This window comes from Pezoporus occidentalis, unplaced genomic scaffold, assembly GCF_034315485.1.
Source record: "Pezoporus occidentalis ecotype Australia unplaced genomic scaffold, CSIRO_AGI_Poc_V1 ctg151, whole genome shotgun sequence".
Lineage (NCBI taxonomy): Eukaryota > Metazoa > Chordata > Aves > Psittaciformes > Psittacidae > Pezoporus > Pezoporus occidentalis.
In genome coordinates this window covers 3,130,897-3,156,234 of record NW_026913328.1, presented here as the reverse complement: position 1 = coordinate 3,156,234, position 25,338 = coordinate 3,130,897, and the positions used below count along the sequence as shown (strand labels likewise).

The 25,338-nt window shown below is 39.2% G+C and overlaps 1 protein-coding gene across 4 annotated transcripts in view; it reads right to left on the bottom strand.

Moving 5' to 3' along the window:
* Positions 1-23,230, bottom strand: part of ADGRL4 (adhesion G protein-coupled receptor L4) — an 80,015-nt gene extending 56,785 nt beyond the window's left edge. For 3 of the 4 annotated variants that reach the window (XM_062611278.1, XM_062611280.1, XM_062611282.1), the window contains exons 1-2: positions 22,513-23,078; positions 20,924-21,073 (exon numbers count right to left, since the gene is read on the bottom strand). In XM_062611278.1, coding sequence (XP_062467262.1) covers positions 20,924-21,073; positions 22,513-22,534 — 172 coding nt within the window. In that variant the 5' untranslated portion in view covers positions 22,535-23,078. The other variant, XM_062611279.1, reaches the window with a different exon arrangement.
* Between the last annotated feature and the right edge of the window lie 2,108 nt (positions 23,231-25,338).

Sequence of the window (25,338 nt, the reverse complement as noted above, 5' to 3'; positions counted from 1 at the left end):
AGAACAGAAACTAGCAAATAGTGAGAAAGTCAAGGGCAGAGAATTACTCATTTCATTCTCTGCACATTTTTCTTCAGACAACAGCTGCTGCCATGCTTCAGACTTACATCTCTGAATGTCACCTATTGACAGCCTAAGCTCATGCCTGCCTGTTTACTTGCTTCACAGAGAAAGTAAATAGGTAAGGGTCCCACCTTGCTGTCTACATTTAAAACATGGAAGCACTTACCCTTGCCTGCTTTTTTGCCTCCTGCTCTCTGCCATGATGCATGCCTATATCCTGAAACAGACCATCATTGGAAATCTCAATGTTGTTTCCACTTCCTTCCCTTTTAACAGCTAGTTCAAGACAAAGGTAGTAAATTGGTATCTGGAGCATTGGGACCCAGGAAACTACTCAGCTGCAATTGAAATCTGGTGTGTGTCGGGTGTGATGAGTTCTGGGAAAAAAAATCAGAAACTTCCACAAATTAACTGAAACTGCTGGAATTACAGCACAGTGAAGAAAGGGGCTCTTCTATGAATAGAGTGCTCCTTGGTCACTTATAAATGATTATTCAATTATCTAATAATTTAACCCTTGGATAATTAAATATTTTTTAAAAGGAGGAGGGGAATAAAACAGCCACAAATACTTTGCTTGAGCAGATGCAAAACTGACACATCTGCCTCCCTCGATACTAGCAAATTGGCTCTTTCAATATGTTTCATTTGTTCTCCTGCCAATTGCTGATCTCTTGTCAATTTACTCTCAAACTTGGAAGAAAATTAAATGGTTTGATGACATACTGGTTTCTGTATTTTACCTTTGAAATGCAAAATATATATTCCAATGATCTTAAAAATGTTTCACATCTTTGAAATCTTTGCAACTGTAAGATGTTGGCCTTGAACCCCATCTGGAACAGAAAGCTGTAACTCCATCTAAATTAAACTAGGTAGCTTATCACAGCTGGTGATCTTGTCCATAGTTTTTCTACCGATTAACACAGAACATGTCATATACTTAGAAATATGCGGTGTGAAAGGCAGTGACTCCCTATATGCTTTAGGCATGCTTGAAAATACCTATACCAGACGATTGCCTAAAAATGCTTCCTAATAGCCTTAAATACTCAAAATGAAATGATGGAACTGTCATCACAGCAAATCACACAAGGAAAGAAAAATGATAGCAGCATTAACTGCATCAGCCACCTGCTCTATAAAGGTTATTAAAATGATGGAAACAGTATGTTGGCTATGCCATACATGCAGGCTAAACCCCCTAGCAGGTCCAATATCCCGTGCTACTAGCTGTAATTTATATGCCTATAATTTATACTGTACTATAATATATAAAACATTTATCAAAATGCCAGCTGGAAAAGACTAGCTACTGACTGGAGTTCTCTAACTCCTTGCTCTGTGGCTACTTCTTTAGTCACAACTTGACAAAAGGATTTTGGCACCAACAAAAGGATTTTGAGAAATACCTGTGTTATGCTCCTTGTTATTCCTGGGGCTACCTTGATTCAGCCAGCAGTAAGAGGCCCAGTCTCTATTTTTTAGCAGTGCCTGAATTCCACTGGGAATTCTGATAAGGTGATGGGATCCTATAAACATAATATGCCTAATACACATATGGGGACCTGCACTGTGCTTAGTGCAGCTGCAGTCACTCTTATTCAAATATGGGAAGAAGAAAAGGAGAAAGAGAACAAAATAGTGGTGATGTCTTCTTCATAAGCAGTGGTTTAGCAAGCAGGAGTTTAAATGCAGTCCTAAACAAACCCGCTCTCCCTTGGTCCTGAAAAGCACCCTAATCACCCAGCTGCAGACAGGACTTGAGCAGAAATACGCTCCATCCCTCCTACTGAAGCTGCTCCAGTTGGCAAAAGCAATTCAATCACCCCAAACCTGTGAGCACATCTCTCCACCCAGGCAGGTAATGTCTTCATGCGGGAGTCCTGATTTCGAGTTCCTGCCCTAGGGATTCCTAATGTATTTTATCCAAGAATTGTTTAAAGTAAAATAATCTGTCATATAAATGAATGGAAAAAGTCTAATTTTCAGAGCCACTGCCACTATGAATGGCCAATATAGATGAAAGTGCTTACATTTAGGCATTCTTGACTGAAAACAATGGCTTCCCTCTTTTTATGCTAAGTTTACCCATCTGTAAAGCAGACACATTACAGTTTACCTAACTCAGAGAAATGGGATAATACAAGTTTGGCAAAAGAAAGGCTCCATCACACTGCTTTACTAGACATAAAAAGGTAATATAAATATATGATTTTAAATCAACATTAAGATAGTGTAGACTCCAGGATATTTCTGATATTGCTTTGGCTGAATAATGCAATTCATTTTCTAACAGGTCTCTTGCCATGCTTGATATTCCACAGCCAGCCTGTGTTACAAGATGTACATAGCTAATCTGCTCAGAAAAGGATTCATAAAAAACACTTTATCCTGCATTATTTTATTCATGAGAGCATTATTCCAATTGGTACAATCTTGAAGTATGGGTTGGATCCTGGGATCATATAGTCATGCTGACATATCCCAAGTTAGTCTGCTTTAAACATTTTTTAATTCCAGAGGAGGAAGGTGGTGCAAAATCTTCAAGGCTGTCATATCTGGTTTAAAACTTCCTTATGTTTTTTTCCTTGCATAGTTGTATAAGTAAACTCATTACACCATTATCCATACTTTCCTAAGTGAGTAGTCTGGGCAGGGCATTAAGTTCGTTAGAAGTTAGTTTCCAGGGTGGAAGTGGCAGCATCTGCCTCTGATTGTCACCAGCACAGAAAGTTTGGCTTTTGGGAGCTCTCAGAGCAGGCACTCAGCACTGCAAGAAACAGGAGAAACACCCCCCAGTCCCACACCTGCCCCACAGGTTCATGCTGTGTTTTTTTTCCAGGAGCTAGACTAAAATTTTTGTAATATGTTCAAAGTGTTCACACATTTCTCACAAGTCAGCCATCACATTTTCAGTAGCATTGTTTTCACAGGATAATTCATAGTGATACACAAAATGAAACTGGTTATCTCTTTGATGAATGCATTTTAAACTCCAAGGATAAGCGTGAGTAAGTGACACAAAGACAGTGAGAATTTCCAGAGCAGTGACAAGAGCTGGCAGAAAGGAAAACTAGTTTCTTTTGGAGTGATTTCTCAGGGGTCATTTCCCAATATAATTTAACTGTACAAATCTATACTTATGAGGTATGTATATAAATTTGTACTAAAACTTCATTAGACATCATCCCTAAAAATTCTTTGAGAGAGGTGGATTCCAAGGTCATGCAGATATTGACCAGAAGATCTTGCTAGATCAGATGGTGAGAGCTGTCTGCCATGACAGTCCTGGATACTAAGCCACTGTTAAATGTCTGTCTTGTCACAGATTTATTCTGTATGTACTTGAAACTGAACCATGTCATGTATTTGGCAGGAAATGTAATCCCTCTACAAAAAGGATTTGATCTTTAGTGTGATCCTGCTGTTCTATGGCAAGAATACCTCTCAGTACTGCCAGTGCGAGGTCTGTCCATGTATTTGACATGGCCAGTGGGATTAAGTGCACCCTCAGCAAGTTTGCTGATGACATCAAGCTCTGTGGTTCGGTTGATACGCTGGAGGGAAGGAATGCCATCCAGAGGGACCTCAACACGCTTCTGAGGTGGGCTGATGCCAACCTCATGAAGTTTAACCATGCCAAGTGCAAGGTCCTACACCTGGGTTGGAGCAATCCCAAGCACAGCTACAGGTTGGGCAGAGAAGAGATTCAGAGCAGCCCTGCAGTGAAGGACTTGGGGGTGTTGGTTTATGAGAAAATGAACATGAGCCGGCTTCAGTATGCGCTTGCAGCCCAGAAAGCCAACCGTATCCTGGGCTGCATCAAAAGGAGAGTGACCAGCAGGCTGAAGGAGGTGATCCTGCCCCTCTGCTCTGCTCTCGTGAGACCTCACCTGGAGTATTGTGTGCAGTTCTGGTGTCCTCAACATAAAAAGGACATGGAACTGTTGGAACAAGTCCAGAGGAGGGCCACGAGGATGATCAGGGGACTGGAGCACCTCCTGTATGAAGATAGGCTGAGAAGGTTGGGGCTGTTCATCCTGGAGAAGAGAAGGCTGCATGGAGACCTCATAGCAGCCTTCCAGTATCTGAAGGGGGCCTATAGGGATGCTGAGGAGGGACTCTTCATTAGGGACTGTAGTGACAGGACAAGGGGTAATGGGTTCAAACTTAAACAGGGGAAGTTTAGAGTGGATATAAGGAAGAAGTTCTTTATTGTAGGGGTGTTGAGGCACTGGCATGGGTTGCCCAGGGAGGTTGTGAATGCTCCATCCCTGGCGGTGTTCAAGGCCAGGTTGGACGAAGCCTTGGGTGAGATGGTTTAGCGTGAGGTGTCCCTGCCCATGGCAGGAGGATTGGAACTAGATGATCTTAAGGTCCTTTCCAACCCTAACTATTCTATGATTCTATGATTTCTGTTCTGAGTAAGGGACAAACCCCGAACATGGCATTATGAGAGCAAAAGCTCCTATCCCCAGTAATCAACATGGCCCAGATGGCATGACAAGACATGGGCTACAGATAGAAACTGCATTGTGCACAAAACTATCTGAATTCACTCAGAGAAACTGGTTTATTATTTTAATTGTTTTCCAATGCCCCAGGTGGCATGTGGTGCAAACAGCAGCACAAGAGTTACAAAGGAAAGCAAGGCATGTCTCATTGTTTCAACAGCACCAGGAAAAATTACTGAATGAATGACAGTGCAGGGATCCTTCCCTAGAGCAGACAGCTCCAGAATTCCCCTGTCAAATAGAATCCTAGTTTTGAGACTTTTTTTGACTTCTCCTGCTCCTTTCTTCTGTTCAGACCACCATAGCAGTCCTCCTCCCCCTCCTAACAGCCACTCCTTGCCTTTCTGTCCTGTCTCTCAGACTTTATCACCTACATTATAGCTAGTACCATCTCTGCCATTCCTTGTGCTCTGGTAGTATGCCTCACATGTGACTCCCCATTGCTGAAGGGTATGCCTTTGGGATATGCTGTTTTCTTTGCCTTAAAACTGTAGGTGTGAATCTCAGCAACTGCTGAAAGTCTTCCAAGAATAAGGGGAAGAGTGGGAGAGAGAACCTGCAGTTATCTTCTAGTATGATTACTCTCAATCTCTTCTCAAATAATGGAATAAACATTATAAGCGTAAAAATCACTTGGAACCACAGGGGAACCATGACCAATAAATAGTTTGTATTTTCAAAGAACAGGTCATGCCAGACAAATGTAATTGCTTCTTCACTATTTTCAGGGTTAGCTTATGGAAGGAACAGAGTGACTGCAATATTTCTGGGCTGTAGTATCACATTTGATACAGTGGCTCACAAAATCTTATTAGAAAAATAATTTATAATGTCTTGGATAAGAGTGCTGTCATGTGGATCGAAAACTGGCTGAAGAAATGTAAACAGAGGATAATAAGTCATGACAAACAGCACTGTGCTGAGCTGTGAAGAGGTATCCAGTTGGGTTGCCACAGGAATTGGTGTTAAGCCCAGTTTTATTTTACATACTTATTAATGCTCTGGAAAAAGAGATGAACAGCCTGAGAATCAAATTCACAGATGATACTGAATTAGTAGATGTTGCTAACACCAATCAGGACAGAGAAATTATAGATATATTTCCCTCTATAGAGAGAGGGAAATCAGAGAAGATGGGATTGGGAAGAGTCAGTGACCAGATTTACCTATACAAATATGTGAGGGAGGGTTTTATGTCCCAGATGATAATAATGGGAGCCCACTGACAGACCAGCCAAAAGCAGTTTACATCTGGTTTGTCAAAGGCTGGCACAGAGAAATAACAACAAACCAGCTACGAGATAATTATTAATTATAACATCTTCCCAAAAGATCCCAGTAAAGGCTTAATTCTCATTTTCTAGTCTCAAAAAATTTCAGTGTTTGGGATTTTCTAAGATTTTGCTTGGTTGCATGCTACAGAGTAACATATAGCAATGTAATACAGAGTCATCTTTCTTTACATCACCGTATTATGTCACTTTTCTGAGGAGAAATCAGCGGTAAAAATCTCACTGTTTTCTTTATATACGTTGTTTACTTATACTATTAAAATGAAGAGAACCAAAGTAGTAAAAGCTGACACAGAGGTAATAAGCTTGCTCAGGAATTTCACTCTCCAAGAGCAACCCATCCAAACAGAATCTGCTTAGAGGCGTAAAAGCAAAAATAAATTATCTAGCTATTTGCTGTAGTTGCTTAATAGATCCCACACTATGCGAAAAAAAAAAAAAAAAGATTCTTTTTTCCCAAGCACTATGCTCTGTATGCTATGGAAAAAACCTGTGAAAGTATTCCATTGTCCTAATCTAGTTTAGTGAAACTATGTATGGCGTGCTTAACTTCAGAATATTTTTATTTTTTTCTCATCCTTTTATAGAACACATTTGTTTGATAAATTGGGTAAGGGTATAAGTTTTGTGAATTAAAGTTTGGGACCTTTTACATAGATTAAAGGAATTCAGATTGTTTCAATGCCTTTTAAATGTACATAGACAGTATGGTCTATATACCTGTGTGTATTTATAAAGAATCTTTTCCTACTACGTTATTGCCCGACGTGTAGAAAAATGTAGACTGCAGGTCTAAAAACTCTTCAGTTCAAAAAAAATTTTGCCTCTGAAGATAACACTGTATCAGTCAAAACAAAGCCAAGGAAAATAGATAGGCATATCTCACATAAAAATTCATCTGGGTACTTGCAGTGAACAAAACATTCCACAAGACCTGTAACTGTTGAGACCTGTCTTCCTACTGCCTTACCTCTTGGGTTTGCTTGACTTTGATGGCTAGGGAAATGCAAACTCAAGGTCAAATTATTTCAATAGCTCAGTCCCAAGTAAGGTTAATTTTTCATGTGGATTCTTCAATATATGTGAATTTACAGTCTAACTTTTTGTATTAGGTTATTTATGCAAAACTTTCAGTTTTTTAAAAACTTTGGGTTTATTTGTTTTTTTTTAATTTAGTGTAAGACAACTGAGTTCAAAAGGTACAGAGAATGATCACACTGCAATGTCACTCTGACAGTCTGCTGGTTTGGCTGGGATAGTATTAAATTTCTTCATAGTATTTGGTATGGATGATGTTTTGGATTTGTGCTGGAAACACTATTGATAATAAAGGGGTGTTTTAGTTATCACTGAGCAGTGCTTACACAAAGTCAAGGTCTTTTCTGCTTCTCCTTCGCAGAGAGGGTAATCAGGTATTGGAGCAGGCATCCCAAGGAAGTAGTGAAATCATTATCCCTGGAAGTGTTCAAAAACCATGTAGATGAGGCCTTCAGCAATTTGGTTTAGTGGTAGTCTTGGCAGTCCTGGGGTAATGGTTGGACTTGATGATCTTAAAAGGTCTTTTCCAACCTGGCTGATTCTGGGATTCTGTGATTCTCAGTTCACCCCATCAGTGAGTAGGCTGGGAGTGCACAAGGGATTGGGAAGGGACACAGCATGACAGGTGATCCTAACTGACCTAAGGGTTTTCCATACCATACAACATCCTGCTCAGCATATAAAGCTGGGGGAATAAGAAAGAAAGGGAGGACATTCAGAGTTATGGCATCTTCCCAAGTAACCACTATGAGTGATGAAACCCTGTTTTCCTGGAGATGGCTGAACACCTGCCTGTCGACGGGAAGTGGTGAATAAATTACTTGGTTTGCTTTGCTTGCATGCACAAATTTTGCTTTACTTATTAGACAATCTATTAGATTGTCCTCATATCAACCTATGAGTTTTCTCAATTTTACTTTTCTGATTTTCTCCCCCATCCCACCAGGAGGGGTGGGGGGGTGGGGGCAGAGATGTGGAAGTGGGGGGCAGCTGCATGGTGCTTAGTTTCCAGCTGGGATTAAGCCATGACACACAGAAAATCTTAACACATCCACTAAAATAAAGCCACCCATGAAAGATTTCATTATTCCCTAGTTTCTTTCCTGGGTAGTAAAGATTGATATGGAAACCTGGAGAAAAATCAACCTGAGAGTGTGTAATTAATGCACACAGAGGTGCCTTTCTGTTGCTTCAAGTCATGACAGAGGACGATTTCAGCAAAGAAGTGAAAATCGTATCTGGCTCCAAGTACAAATCCTGAATGGCTGTGGATCTGGTTTCAGACACAGCATGACACAGAGCAGAGTCTGTCAATGACTGCCGTAAGAGATGAAATGAATCAGCCTTTTGAAATATCTATAATTGCCAATGGCCACTATTTTTTCCTATAAGTATCCCGAAAGAGGATACTAAGGGAGTGAGGTTAAAGAATTCCAAGAGGAGTTTAGTTGTGGCCCTATCCAAGTAAATATAAATTTTGGTTTTGTACAATGCTTTTACTTGCATGACATAAAACAGTAGTGTGTGGATGCTTTATTTTTTAAGGCAATGTTACAACTCATAAAATTCTTAGGACTGGCAAGGGAAAAGTCTCTAGGTCTACATCTCATTTGATGAAAACTGCTGTAGTTACTTTGGATTTGGAGAATGCCTTTCAAATATGTTAAAAAGTAGTTTCAATGGGTACTATTACAATTTTTTCTTTTGTCTCAAGAATTTAACACCCTTTTTCTGTGGGATATTTGCAGGGACCTTTTCTTCCATCAAAATTTGTACAGAAGTCAATCCCAAATTTGCCTAGAAAAGTTATGTTGAGCTTGTTGTTTCTGGGGAGGAATCCAGAGGCATCCTTGTATCTGGTTATCTCAAAACTTCACAATGCTTTAATTCCGAACCATACTGTTTTCCACAGAGGCAATATCCTCAGTGCTAGTCTTAATGCTCTGAATGTTAAGTGTCTGGCTCTGGCTGGATTCTCTACATTTTCTGTCTGTGAACACGTAGCACATGGCCCTTGATTACTACTTTTAAATTGATCCGAGTCTGCTATGAAAATATATTGCTTCATAAAAGTCTTTCAGAGTATCAGCTTCCAAATTAATGATCTTTCTCTCAAGCTCTGACTTTGAAAGCTTACAGTACAGAATCATGCAGTCCAGCTACTTGAATCAAATTGAAATTCATCCATCTGCAATTCAGATCCAAAATTTTTCAGTGCTGTTGGCTCATCTCCAGGTAAAGAGCAGCTGTTGTCCTGTTAAAGTGGCTGTAAATAATTCTAACTTCAAGCTTCAAGAGTGAAATTCACCCTGCTTCACTGGGGACCACTTAATCCCCAGGATGTTCCTGAGCTTGGTCTTCAGCTGGTGGGAGCTACATAAGTCTGCTGTAATTGATAGAGCTGTGCTGCTGTACACCAGACAAAGATCTGCCCTGGCAGAGTTAGCTCATGGAAGCATGGTGCTACAACAATAGGGCAGCATATACTCGTTGGGTACAGAGGGATGTAGGGTCACTATGCTGAACCAGAAACCCTGACTTGTTATGCTAATTGCACTGAGTGCTTGCACCCATATATATATATATATTCCAGGTAAGGAGATGATAAAAGGTTAGGGTTTCTTGTGCTTTTAGGGGGTTACATGTGTTCTGTAACACAAACACTACCACACCAGGGAAAGACTTGTTTACAGCAGAGATTCAATAAAGTGTCTAAAGGAAGAATTTTGTGATAAAAAGAGACGAGCCCTAACCAAGAAGGAAGGTACTTGTTAAAGCAACTGTATCAGAATAGCAGATGAATCATGATGTGATAGCAGTATTTGAAAGGATGTTTTGAATGGAGCTGTCAGCAAGTATTTTAATAGCAAGTCTTCAACTTCTGCTTTATGGGGTTTTTAACCACCACGAAGAAAACATAAGTAACAAGGAGGGATTTAGGAATTGTTTAGTGTTTGGCTGTTCAAAGAAAGAAAAAGAGCTCTCCACATGCATTGCAGCTAATGAAAATTGCCATTATGTTTTTTTTTTTTTCCATTTGCGGATGTTAAACACTGTAATAATGCAAAGTCCTTATGATTTTCTAAATCTTCTCAATAAGGAGGATATTATCTACTTATTTAATTACCGAAACTCTGATGGCAAGGAGCTGCTACCACCAGCAGCTCCAGCTCATTCACATAGTTCCCCTCCTGAATAAAGGGTCTTTGCAGTTAAAAACAAAGTAATAAATCAATCAAAAGCCCAAACTGCCAACAGATGATAGAAAAAAAAAAGGCAGTTCAGGGACAGATTTTCAATTGCTCAGCACCCACAACTGGGATTATTCTTTTGAAACAACACAGTCCTCCTTTAGGCACCTAGGATAGAGCCAGACAGTTCAAAAGTGCTCAACACATATTTCTTTGGAAAATCCACCCCTAACTGTGACTTTGTGTCCTACAGCCATTGTGGCTTGCAAGAGTCAATTGCAAGTCACCCCCCTGCCGGAGGAAAGTCATCAGCAACACCCCTTCTGCAGGAAACTATAATAAAATACATTACTGTACTTAGCTGTGCCCTTACCGTTGCTTACTGCAACAAGAACAGAGGCAGAAGGTATATCAAGAGGCTATTTTTACCACACTGCCAGTGAAAAAAAGCAATAGCCCTGCACTTGGATTTCTGTTCCAGCACTCAAAAACATATGTCCGTATTGCAGCACAGACCCCTTACTAGTTTGAGTGTCAAGCTGAAACTTGAATGCTACTTTCGGCGTGGCATGCCCTGAGGGTAATATGCCATTGTCAGGTTAAAAGTTTTCTGAATGTTCATCAGTCTAAGGCCAAAACTTGAGTAATAATTCAAGAGCACTTTACAGCTAATAAAAGCTGCAATAGCTTTCTTTGAAAACAGCGACTACAGCCCAGAGGCCTTTTAGCACATCTCTCCCCTCCAACAAGAAGCATTTGGTGGTATTAGCATACTACCTGTTTATTCTAGAGGATGAACAAAAAGTTCACTTAACAGTTCTTTTCTTTGCTCCCACAGCTGTGCAAATATTATCTCAGCCTCTCCTCTGACATCCATCTAAGCCTCAGACATCCTGAGCAAAATGATACAAACGGAGCTCAGCACTTCTGTAGCCCACCACTGTGTCCTGACACACCTTGGACTGAACATCTAGCTTCTGCTGTGTGATGTACCCCTGAAGCAACAGCTTTACTAAGAACTTCCTGGATTTTAAACATGGAGATGAGTATGATCAAAGCTTTGTGGAATCAGTGTACCAAGATTTGCATGACAACCCTAAAAAAGAAGCTAAATCACATCTTTCCATTGTTTACAACTGCTATGCAGCATAGTTTCTATTTTGATGGACCTAGATGAAACACTGTGTTAAGTTTTAGAAACTTCTCATCTTTGCTTTCAAGTCAATACACTTCTGAAGGCTATTTGCCTTTCCCATTTTCTCTGTGGTAGTTAGGGAGATGAAATTCTTTCTGTATGCACCAGATATCCCTTACACAATAGCATAGAAATATTGATACTTTTATGTTGCACAGTGGGTCACATTTATGAATTTCTGCATGCTTCATCACAACTTCAAATAATGAAACATTCTGGATAGGTACAAAGGGCCCAAACCTGTTTGTCTGAGTAGCTCCAGCTTCCACTGATCTCCTTTCTGAGCTAGTTACAGGCTGATTTTGAAAAGGCAGAGCTTCCTCAGGATCAATACTACCTACCAAAATGATTTATTCAACACATATGTAAGGCAAAGACTCTGCTGCAATGCAATTTTCCACCTACTCCTTTCCCACCACCACAAAGAACTAAAGAAAGGCTCAGACCTCCTATTTAGACCTGCAGAGCTTAGCTGAATTTCCCTTTCAGTTCATGCCAATATCCTGAAGAGTTTCTCTGGTGTTTTTTGGGGCCTCTGATGTTACAGAGATCAGTGATGAAGACTTTCACGTGCTACAGAGATCAGTGATGAAGACTTTCATGTGCTGCAGAGATCACCATTGCAAAACTCCCTCTCTTTCATGACGCTGCTGATGCAAACTGTGAGATGAGGCTGTGCTGATCGCAGCCCATTTGGACTTTGGGGTTACCCAAAACCCATTACAACATGAAGAAGGCAGTGAGGATCACTGGACTCTCTCCCAGCCTGGAATCAAATATGACAAGAGTTGTGGGAACAGATCTACAGCTGCTCTGTGCAGCTGGGGCAGGAGATATAGACAGTGGTCTCCTGTGGTAGGATGAATTCAGCTTTTCTCTTAGCTTTCCTTTGAGAAGATTTCTGGGAATGAGAACTGCAATACCTCAGCCTAATTTCACATTCTTTAAAAATGAAATTCAGACACTTTGCCACAAATAAATATTAAATATATAAACATGCAAGTCACCATCTATGCTTATATTCTCCTTCACTGTAACTTATGTAGATTGCCACCTATGTGCATAGCTTTCATTACAAATAAAACATAAAAGCCAATGCATATCCTGAAGAGCTATTTTTCTTTATTGCAACACCATTACATGAAGCCTACTAACATAAACAAAGGTTGGACTTGGCTGTTTTTGAACAAATAACCATTTATTGTCAATGCTTTTCAGGAGCTTTAATTTTCCTTTTTGACAAACATGATCCTGTACCAACCTAACAAATGTGTAACATTAAATAATAAGTGAAATAGTGGGACACCCTGCCACACTAGTTTATAGACAACTTTAGACTGTCACAGTTGTACTAGTCTAAGCTAAGGCAGAAAACCAGTTAAATAAAGAAGATGCATTAAATCAGCAACCCACCTGCGGAGTCCCTTGGGGCATAGCTACTGTTTCTAAATGCTGCAACTGGCCTTTCAAGCAGGAGGATGTACAGGAGTAACAGTCCAAGGGCAGAGCAGCCCATGTGCTGCTCTCTTCTCCCTGCTGCTGGAACAGCATGAAGAAGTGCACAACCAGAGAGCCTTTTCCCCGTACCATCACCTGGCACAGTAGCAGAGGGCACAGAATAGAGCTCCAAGCCTTGGTGCTTCTTAATTGTTAATTCCACCAGAAGTCTCCATTTGAAGTTAATGTGAAACTTTTAAACTTAACCTGAAGTAATCACAAAACAACCTATCCATTAGACAATGAACAGAGATTATTCAACTTCCTTGTACCACAGCGAAATATCAGCTTCCTTCCTGCTAGTGATTGTGGTTGCGATTAACTGTGCAGTTCAAGGTGAAAGAAGAATGTGGTTCCAGGCATATATAGCTTCCTTTAACCTCAGCAAAACACAGTGCCAGATATTTCAATTAGTGTGTACCAAGGTCACAAAATCAATTTCTTATCGTTGAAAAACACACATACTGTAAATTTCATTTTCGAGCCATAATCTCTAAATTAAATCTGTGTACCTTAAAAATATACAGTGCAAAATTGCAGTCCTTCAGGCCCCCCCTCCTCCTGCAGCCAAGCAGCATTTTCGCAAACATCACCTGGCTTTGTGCTCTATATTTAGAGCACAATGTTTGGTTAGATTCTAATCTTCTTGGGGAAGTCATTATCTCTTTCTTTGGCAAATAGAGGCCCAAAGTGTCAATTACCTTCTTAAACCTTTTCATACAAACAGAGCTGAGCGGGGTTTGATATTCTGTCTGCCAACAGCTCAGTCGGCAATTTTTCACAGTCATACACAGAAAAATTGTGCACCTACATATCATCCTAGATAAATTACACATTTCAAATGAGGTTACAGACAACTTCACCACTCCTGGCCAGTTTATTCTGCAAGAGGAAAACAAACAAATAAAGCAGCAAAAACAAAAAAAAAAAACAGAACACTTTGTCACTATTGAACTATGTGAGTTATTGGACAGAGAGAGAAGTAAAATGAGTATGCCAGACTGGTAGGATATTATATGCAAATTAATGTAGATGTGTGGAAATGACATCATCATCTCTTCTGTGTGCAATTCCTTATGATTCTTTCCTTGTTAAGTGGGTAACACTAACTTTATAGCCCCAAAGGCAGCTGCAGAATCTGATGGCTGTAGTGGGTTCTATCATACACAAACCTAGGTACAGAAGATATCTCAAGGAAGAGGAATTTATGGAAGCAACTTCTTTCCCATAAATCCCAGTCTTAATAAAAGCTAACTTAAACTATACAACCACAGAATGAGTAAAACTGATGATTTTGAGATTGCTTTACATTTTTTGCATGGAAAAGGTTGGTTTTTATCCACGTACCTACTCATACATATGTCCCCGCACACACATGTGCATACATTTAATAAACATGTATGAGCATACATGTTCTGGAAATATCTTTCATCCTTTTACTTCAAACCAACAAGTGAGAAGAATGTTTTGTTACTGCCGGACCTATCTGGACTGCTTCAGATGCTAGAGATACAGGAAGTGAGTCATATCTCTGGTAAACACAAAGTAAGCAGACTCTGAAATAACAAGTTTAAAGCTCCTTAAATGAATTTTTCCACAGCCTCTAAACATGTAACATATTGATTGATTCTTAGTACCATAAAGCAAGATGAAAAGAGTATTTTCTCAAGAAAGGAAATTAGAATTATTTGGCATGGGTTAAAACACATTTTGACTTAAACAAGTAAGAAACCATCCATGTGCAGCTGATCAGCTTGAAAGTTTGGGTACATTTTGAGAGAGACAAATAACTCTTTTCTACCACATCATCTACACCCATCATTAAATCCCTTCTAGATACAAACAGGACTAATTTAAAAGAGAGACTGGATACTATTAAAGATGTAACAAGAGAAAGTTTTGTCTTCTTCCTGGCCCATTCAAAAAATGCATTACTGCATTTCAGTCATGCTCAAAGTTCCATTTCAAGAAAATATAAACAAAAACCACGGAGAAGAAGAAAGATGCTTTTCTGTTTTTCCTCTTTTCTTTGTTTTTTCTCATAGCTCTGTCTTTTGCAACTAGAAGGCAGCCATGCAACTGCTGGTTAGTCCCCAGCAGTCTACATAAATTATAACCAGTAAAACCTTACCCAATTCACAGAAAATTGTAGCACCTTGCATGAAAAAAGGCCATACATATAGCCGTAGGTCCACAAACAGCCAGGAACCTGCTACGTTAACATTAACACCCATGCTTTCCCAGTCAAGTGGACTGTTATGAACCAGGGTATCAAATCCTCCTCAATAATTTCTTCAGGCTTTTCAATTTCATGATCTGCATACAGGTACAGTCCAAAATGTGAGATCAAGATACCTCACCTGGGTAACATCTCACAGCTCAGCTGTCACTCTCTGCACTTCAAGAAAAGGTGAAAGACATTCAGCTACACTGAAGATGATACAGACTGATGAAGAGATGGAAGGGGAGGAAACTTTCTGTTCCCTGTAGAGGAACCCTGAAGGTGTGGGCTTAATTAAATATAATATCTACATATGCAACAAACAGGACAGTGCCTCCTAACGCTTCTTGGGATCAGCAGAAAGCCAGACACCTAAACCTAGAGCAGGAATTCTGAATTCAAAGATGACTTCAGCCCTTTCACACAGCCCACACTTTAGATTTACCATGCTCCACCCTAAAAATGTGTAATAGATCCAGCAGAATTTGGAGGCAAAGCAGGAGAGACTGAGAGACAGGATAAGGAGGGAAGAGGAAAAAGTGTAAGGAAGAGTGAGAGATGAGCCTAGAGGTTATGAGGAGTATATAAAAAGGGCTGTGAATCAGTGGTCTGCTTTGGCCTCCTGCATAGCACATCCCAGGTTTTCCAAGCTGTCACCCACTGTGTGGAGCCCTGTTATTTATGTTTGGCTAAGACATATCTTTCTCCTGCTGTGCTATGCTAAAGCAGCTGCAATTTGCCTTTTCATAGCTTGTGGTAACTGAGAGCAGTGAAATGGATTTAGGAAGTGTGTGGACTGGATCTTCCATATCAGTGATTTCAAACTATTTGGTAAACACAGAAGTGACATCCAGTGATTTATGCCTGCTGGTAATAAAAAAAATTCTCTTCCTGTGAACTAGCATTTTGGTTAGATCACTTTCTATTGAAGGACATTTATGGATAGAATGAAATGATTATACACAGTGGTTTTACAGGGTATTGTTAATTTAAGAGGTAAAAATTCCCACAAAACTACACACCCATTGGGGGTTGTAGAATGGCAATGGTGACATCAGTGAATCAAAACAAATTCAGTGACTGCAATGAAAGTTGATGGTGGGACACAGTGACATCACCTTAGAGCAAAGAGCTGATGTATCACAGGAAAGCTCCTTTTTACAGCTGTCAAAAGCCAGAGAGTTGGTCGCATGACCCTCAGTAAAACAAGAAAATATGCTTGTGTTCAGATATTGAGTAGACTTTCAATTTGATTCAGCTGAGTTTACACAAATTGACCTGTGTTCTAACAGGGATTCTGTATTTTGATATAAAATACCACTTTGAACTGATGTATTTTTTGCCTCTGGAAAATGATAAATCCTCTTACACTGCACTTCAGAAAGAGTCAGTGCCTTGCTTCAGTATACAGTTTCTTTGATAGCTTACATCCTTGCTCACTATTTCTGGAAGAGCTGTAACTATTTTGCAAGTAAGACTGATTAATTTTGTAGTATAATTTGCAAGTGACATTTACAAGGGAATATTGTGTGGGGATATCTGGGAGGGATATTGTGTTCAGACTTTTCCTGCTTGCCTGCCTACCCTCCTGGAACAAACAACACTGCTTCATTTTTCTTCCGTATTTTACAAAGTTAAAGTAAACAGTGTGATCACACTGTTTACTTTAATTTCCTGCAGTGTGCCAGCAAAGCAGCAAATTGGCAGTCAACAATCAAGAAACAGCCAGTACTGAAACAGCAGAGCTGCTTAGGAAAGCATCAATAATGCCAAATAATTTTTCCCTCTGTTTTAAAAATAAAATATTGGCTTCTATGAAGTTTCACTTCCAGCCCAATCTTCTCTAAAGGATTTGAATTTTTTTTTGTTTCATTTCATTTTCTTTTGGAAGAAAGCTGGAATTATGAGCAACACCTAATTTATATGGCCAACTCTTTATATAAAGAGATGGATTTACAAAAGTGGTAAATGCATGCTATTTATCTGCACAAATTCCATGGCATTTTTGCACAAAAGAAAGTTAACTTGTCTATAAATCAGTCTTATCTGGATATTTTTTATTTTTATGCCGAAAGCTCTAGCTGTGCTACTTCAATTAGGTGTATGATAACATGAACCTAAAGCCCCATGCATTACATTCAGAACACACATCTGCCCAAGAATGGAATCCTAAGAGGCAAATAATTATATTTTCAGAGGTTGCTCTCTTTCATCTAATACTACCTAAAGCAAGGAATATTAATACCAAAGAAGTAGTAAGAAGAATGGCACAGTATTTTGTACTTCAGAGGTTTAAAGCTTGACAAGGTGACTCATTTATTGCTTTCTGGAAGATATTGTACGGAAGGAATTTATTGCTACGTAAGTTATAACTCCAATATACAAAAGAGGCCAGATCCTACAATCAGTTATTCTCCTGACTATGTGCATTCCTGCACATACTCTTACTGAAGACAATGAGATTATGAAGAGGATTAGTTTATTGTTAGTCTGGCCAAAGTTTGCCTTTGGAAAGTCCAAAATATGACCTAATTTATGGTGGTTGAAATCTTGTGGGAAAGATTGTAAGAGGATAATTATTTTAAAAGCCATGACTTTGACACCAGGAAATTAAATTCATATCTATATGTCTTTATCTATACACAGCAAATCCAATAATCTTGAGCTCTCTACAGTCACTTAGCCAGCTGGCAAAGGGAGCAAAGTAAAAACTAACAAACCCGATTCCTAAGGTATGCTGACATCAGTGATTCATGATTCATCAATAATGGCGCTAGGAAATAAATGTAACAGGGCATTATTGCCTTTTGCAGCACAGTAAACTCAAGGGAAAATGTCTAAGTGCATCACATTGAAAAGACAGAGCTAGGAAAGAAATAACTTTTACAAGTATTCAAGAGGTGTTACAAGCAAGTGAAAGTAGAGAAAAAAACATAAACCTTTTAAAAACATTGGGAGTACCTATAAATAAAAAGGGACAGTTTTCCAGCTACAGGCTTAAGTGGACTAACACAAGAACTAGAATTTTTTTGTTCTCCAACATTTCTACAAGGAGAAAGAATTTAAATTGTTTGTTCCAGAATAAATCCTCGAAACAACAGTTCTGCTTTAATGGTCCACCAGGATAAGCACAATGAAGTTGGTTCTGTGCTATGCAAAATTACTAATGCTGTTGACAGTAATTATGACTCTCACAACTTATCTAAATCACTAAAAGGGCTAATATGTAAACACAAAGTATTCTATATATTTGCTAGAAAATTACTGTATTAGCAACTAATTGTTGATCTCCTTTGAAGGTAACTGGACTATCATTATAAAAACCTAAGATTATTAACTGAAAAAAAATGGGTAGCTATCCCTAGAACAGCAGATACACCTCCTGCTTTCACTACATTGAACAGGAAGGTCTAATAGATCATTAAACAATTGAGGCTTTTCTTTATATTTTTGTAGCTTTATACTCTTTATGATAGAGTTTGGCCTATATTTCTAATCTTTTTTAGAACCTACCCAATTAAAATCCAGGTTTCTTTTTTATGCTATTAAAGAGCTACTGCACAATATTAACAATGCACCATGGAACATGCTGCTCCAGAGAAATGTTGCCTTTCTTTCAGGGGCAACAGCCACATAGTTCTGATACAAGCTTTGTTGTTTGGCTAGAGGGTAAGTGACTTTGGTGGGTTGTTGAAGTATTTTACCAAAGAAAACATTCTCCTGATGTAAGGCTTGCTTCAAACCATTGCTGCTCAACTGCAAAGCACCACTAATACATCTAGTAGCTGTTTTGCCTGGGCTGACATTGCAAATTTCATTTTAAAGATTTGAGTTTCCAAACAGTATAATACTTAATAAACAATTAATTGATTGACAAGATCTGCAAATGTATATTTCACTCTACTGAGTTTTCTTTACATGCTCTATAAAAGTTTTTATGAAGTTTGAATGTAGATTTCCCTAAAAACAATACAGGCAAAAGAGAATGTAAGAAAAATATACTATATGAGGAAAAAGAACATGGAAGGTAAGATAAATCTGCCCTTACACAAATGGATTTAATAGCACTATACTAGGTACATATATAATAGATGAATTTAAGAACATCAGTGATGTGTGAAGAACAACAGGTATCTTACTGTAAATATAATTAATGATTCATAATCATAACTTTCTAGAAAAGTACACACAACATAGAGGATCCTGCATCATGGCAGATAAATAAATCCTGGTTTGATCTGTTTCAGGGAGCATTGCTAAAAATTGACTTGTTTTAATTCTTTCTCTGCATTATTCACAAGCGTAGGCCCCTGACTCTGCAAACATAATGTACATTTAGCTTTCAAATCAACCAGCTTACTCATGGTAGTAAAACTGAATTAGTGCAAATACAATACTAGTGTAGTGAAGGCCATTTCTTCTTATTTCTCTCTGACCAGCTTGATAGACAAATAATGATTGACCTATATTTAGGGCAAGGCCAGCATTAAATTTAAGAAATATGTTTAGTGAATACATGACAAGTGATGCAAAGAAGAGGCTCAGGCAACAGTGTTTTTTCAGGCTTAAGAAGACAAGGCAAGAGGGAAATTATTGTTTTCTACAGCCACCTAATGGGAGGCTATGGGGGTTTAGAGGGGACATGAAGCTAAACTATTATTTGAAATGTACATAAGAGGCAAAAGTTACAAGCTACAATAAGAGAAACCACAACTAGATATTGAAAAAAGTTTTCAAAAATATAGTAGTCATCACACTTATTCTGCCTAGGCTACCTAGTCACGTGTCTACCATGCTAGATACTAGAATGGGGTCCCAGAGATGTATGTAGTTTTCATTCTTTATGATACTCAAATCTCACTGGACAGGTCCCTGAGTAACCTTCTCTAAGCTGGACCTGCTCTGAGTGGGGAGCTGAACCAGATGACCTCCAGAGGTCTCTTCCAAACAAAATTTTTCTTTTTTTCTTTTTTTTCTTTTTAATTCCTTACTCTTTATTATTTTAGCCACCTTTATTTCTCTCTAAACATTTCCAGCTTATAAAAGGGTAGGCAGCTTTCTTAGGGAAAATGTCTTTGCTTTCTAAATTTTCTTAAAACAAGCACAATTCCAAGTACACCATAGCAAGTGAGCTATAAAAATCCAAACTAAACGTGGGCCACTTACCTATGCAAAGAGGCAAAAAAAAGTGCCTCTGTTACTGCTAAATTTCCCAAGATGCGTGAAACAAAAAACCTGATCAAAAGGATGCTTAATATTTATAACTATTTCTCAGGACACTTAAAATTTAGAAGATTCATACGAATTCAGCCTGCTTTCAGCTGGGCATAGCTATCTAATAGAAGAAATAGGTACTAGAGCTACTCATAGTGGAGGACAACTCAAAAATAAAGGCAGGGATATTGTCCTTTTCTTCAGATGTAGTGGAAAAATTAACGTTTGCCTCATATGCAGGCATGTCTCTGTGGCACAAAAATGTCCACAGTCCTCTAGAGTGGCCCAGGAGCTGTGTTTTTGATCGTGATCAGCTGCTGGGAAGAGTGGTCTAGTGTTGTGTATGTGTGGATGAGATGAGAGGGTTGTAATGTGGCAGTCATGCCAACTCTATGCTTCAGAAATCCTGAGTCACAAGGGAAATTGCTGAAGCTGAATCAGAGAAAATACATGAGCATCTCCCATGGGAAAGAAAAGCTGGAAAACATATTATACTCAACTGAGATGCACCGTGTGCTATATTAAAATATTAGACTGAGAGTAAGTTTTAGAATTTTTCAGAAACAAAGTTTTTGGCTTTGAGAACATGTTAGTGTAAGGTGTTGTGACATAAGATTTAATCTTTGAGCTAATGAGCTCTTGAGTAAGTTTTTCAAGCAAAAACATAAAGATGCATATAGGTAAAATCTGTTTACCGTAGCAGAATGTTATGCCATTTCCTGTATATCCCTGGGAGCAATAGCAACCTGTTGTCCCACCCTGAACTTCACACCTGGCATCTTTGTGGCATGTCATGTTGCAGCTTGCAGAAGTATAGCCATAGTCCAGCAGACCGGAAATCAGAACTGGAACAAAGGAAAATCGGAGTCATGACCACAAAATTGGTGTATTCCAGTAAACTTATCATCATGGACTCAGTATATCACAGGATGGGGCAAGGGCCACCAATTATAGGGACTTCTCTGGTAAAACTACCCAAGGGCTAGAAACAGCAGACACTGTAGATTAAGATACTGTGTACGTACTCAACCAGTATAAAATTGGTAAACAACATCGAAGTTATTCAGTGATTTGGGGAAAACATTTGAAAACCTTTCAATGCTCTCTTAGTACTCAGTAAAGCAGAGACATTTATTTGTACTCTGAATTACATATTGAGTGCTTACGTATATCCAAGCTGCCCTATACATATCAAGTAAAAATACCAGAGTTCTCCTAATGGGAATTTTTATTTTTATAAGCACTTCCATACCTGTGTAGCTAACACATATGCATGGTCTGAGACATTAAAATGACATGTCATACTATTTACAGCATTATGATATTAGGGTTTAAAAACTTATCCAGACTATTTAAATCTAATCTCTTAACATACTGTTTCTATGTTATGAAAGTTTTGTCTTCTTTTTTCCATACATAGGATGACTCCTAAAGGGTATATCTACTTTCCCACAGCATGAATACGTATGGTTTTCCACACAAAGAAAAAAGGAATCTCTCCCTTTAAGGAAGCTATTATAATTATACACACCCTGTAACAGGCTAAAAATGAAGCAGCTAACTCAGAAGGGAAAGTAAGTTTTTTAATTTTTAATTCATAAATCGTTAGTAGAACACCATGGAAGTTGCAGAACACAAAGATCCTTTTGGATGCAGTCTTGTTTTTCCCTACCCAAATATCATTGTGGATAGCCTCCTGTTACAACTACAGGTCTCCTTGCTTCAGGAAATCTCACTGAGGCACTGTTTTCTTGGACGAATTAAAATGTCTCAAAAAATTCAAAAGACTAAAAGTTACACACTATTTTTTTTTTTTTTACAATTATATATAATCCATATTGATTTAGTTATCACCAAGTTTCATCTTTTCCCTCTATTTTTGAGAGAGGAAACCATTTTCCAGAGATTAAAACAGAAACCTGTGTGATTCTGCTGACATTTTACTGTTCATAACTTGTGAAATCTAAACCTCTCCCAAGCAGATGGAGAGGGGGAAAAAAAAAATAATAAACACACCACAAGCCCACAGAACCCCACAATGTTTCTGTTTTTTACAGAACAAAACCCACAGTGAGATAAAGGCTGGTATTTGTGGGATTTGGGTTTGGAATGATCCTAACCATGTAATTACTGAATCTAGTAGCAGCCCTGATCAGAGCTAAAGGGAGTTTCAGTCCCATGTATCCAGCAGTTTTCCAACACCTCCAACACATCCTTTCTCCTTGCCAGACCCCACTCCCTTCCCACCTGCCACTCGCTCCCCAGGGAAGGAGATTTCACCTACCTAGGAATGGAAGCAGTTTCATTGGTGATGCTGTTTGCTGTGCAGTGCCTGGTGCAGAGCCCCTGTGTCACAGAAAAAATTCCCGTCCTTAAAATGTATGAACATGTGCAAAATATGTACACATGCCTATCAAGAGAGCGACGTGCTGTTGTGGGCTCAGCCCTGACACTGCCCTTTGTCCCAAGCTTCACGTTTCCAAAAGCTCCTGAGACTCACAGGCAGGACAGGAAGGGTCAGGAGGGGCTTAGGACTGAGTCTTCTGGCAAGTAGGGAATAAATTGAGAAGGGAATAAATGGGAAAGTAAAAGAGAAGCAGAAGCCTGGGTCTTGCAAGGGATATCAGAGAAGATTCAGGGCTGAGTGGGCTAAAGGACCATGTGCCTGGAGTAGTGCCTAGGACAGACGGAGGATGAAGCTGGAAGGGGTAAGCTGAAGCCTGGTTGCAGAAGTAATAAAGGAGTAGCAGAAGAATGGTGGAGCAGATCAGGGAGAGTGAGGAAGAGGTGGAGGATATTAGTAACTACCTCAGGGTTTACGAGCTTGAAGTTAATGGTCTACAAGGTTCCTTCCACCTTTTCCTGGTGAGCTGAATATATGTGAGCCCCAAGACCTGTTTTTTTTTCTGTTGTTTTCTTTTTGAGACAGTCTTGACCGACTGCAATTGTTCTTCCTACCGCTTTCTTCAGTTTTGAGATAGGTCCTTACTGCAGCCAAGCAATGCTGCCTTAAGGATAATGGTTGGTGAGGGAGGTACAGGAAATCCACTGAACTCTGCTTTGTGAGAAAAACAAAGACGTATAGGCAGGGAGGAAAGAGGCAGGAAGGAACTGTACGGCCAGGAATCTCAGGAGCTGATGAAGCCAAAGTTTCTAGAAGTTCGTAGGACTGAAACAGGGTGTTGTGTAGTAGGACATATTCAATATAGGTTTAGCATGTTTCTGTGTTAAACGTGAGAGCAGTTCTGTCCTCATTATAGTATCCTAATTGATGAGACCTCGGCATGTACTTACATTATGCGTGGACATGGCAACATTTTCTCTAATCCTGTTATAGTTGATGTGGATACTGTCATTACCCAGCTTCCCAGAGATGATGACTTACATGCTGAAGCACTGTAAAACTGGAGCATTGAGATATGCCTGTCTTTATAGATGGAAGCCAAGGGACATGCACAAAAAAGCATGCTGCTGGATGAGTGGAGGATCTCTCTAAACTAAATAAAATGTATGTGAGGCTATGGAAAGTCAGTGTGACAAAATATTTCATGTCTGACAAGAAAGTTCTGAGGTTGGAACTTTGTTAGGGAACTGACAAGGAAGCATCAGCTTGCTTTTAAGAATTACCTGTAGAAGTGGCAACATTTTTTCTAAACTTCTTAGGAACTATTTGCTCACCATCACTTTCCAGCTTCCTGCTGGTTGGAATTCAATGAGTTAAACTCTACTTGGGCCAGGGTGTTTCGAGGCACGTAGAAATAGCACGTAGGTGTCTGGCTGGCACAAAATACTTCTGTAGCACCTTGGCAAAGAGAGAGGAAACTCCAGTAGCTGGATGTTAATTTTGTTGAACCACAGAATAATGAACAAAGGGTCCAGGTGTAGGAAGACTGTTCTTCTCTTGTTTGATTTTTTTGAGGGGGTAGGACTTAAAGGGGAAGAGAGGAAGGGACTAGGAGTTAGATTGTTTTTTTAAGTTTTCCCATAATCTGATGCACAGAGACTCAGAGGAACAGAAAATCAGATGGATTGAGTGGAGCTCTGATCTGAATGTCCTGTCCTTCATGCTGACACGTTAAACTGTAAGCTTTGCTTGTATGTACTAATTTACAGATCCTGCTGCTAATTTCATCTAAGTAAGGGCTGGGTTTGGAAACCTATAATGCAGAAACTATATCTTATTGCCCTTTGTCTTTTTACTCCCCAAAATCAAGCTAAGATGTGTTTAACAATGAGTAAGTGGAGAGAGAGAGAAGTTACAAGCTAAAATTCAGGTCTTAAGAGCTTTAAATATATTTTCTAAAAGTCAGAGATATACATTTCTATTTCATTTAGGCAACAGCTTCTTGCAAGGGCTGTTTGGATAGACTGGTTAGACAGCAATTTCATGAACCATAGTGATAGTAAATTTATAGGTAAAACTTTAATTCCTTTTCTGATTCAAGGGCTACGGGGAAGTTGTGGATGACTCAGAAAAAAAGCCATAATCTCACTATAAGGAGACAAATGCCTCCTTTCCTTTCTGCTAGAAAAGCACATGACAACTTGCTTTTTAGTAGTCAATGGTCCAAACTTATCAAGAGAAATATGCAAATCACATCAGAATAGTTTCCATCTGGAATAACATTGTTAAACTACTTACTCCACTCACAGGCATAGTGGACAACGTCAAAGGCAGTCCATAGATCTAATTGGGAAATGGTTTACATTGTGAGGAGGGAGTGCATAAAGAAGAAAGATGTCAAAGAACAGAGCAAGGACAGAAGAAGGAAGGTTAGGTTAAGAGGAACTGGGTGATAAAAGGAGCTTCGATCAGATTTAGAAGGCAATAGGGAGACAGGGAAGAAGAGGGATTTAGGAATATCTTAATGAGATCTCAATACTGGGAGCAGTGGATTACTTTTGCATTAGACTACTTTAAAAACTGGCTAATGTGAGTGTCATTTAGAGGCTGAAGACAGCAAGGTCGTAGTAGGCATGGATGTGGAGAAGGATGGACTTGACAAATATTTTAGGGGGAGAATGAAGAAGAAAGGGGAGATTTCTGAGACATTTTAGAGATTAAACCAGGAGGATTTACTGATAATATCTATTGGCACACAGGGATAAA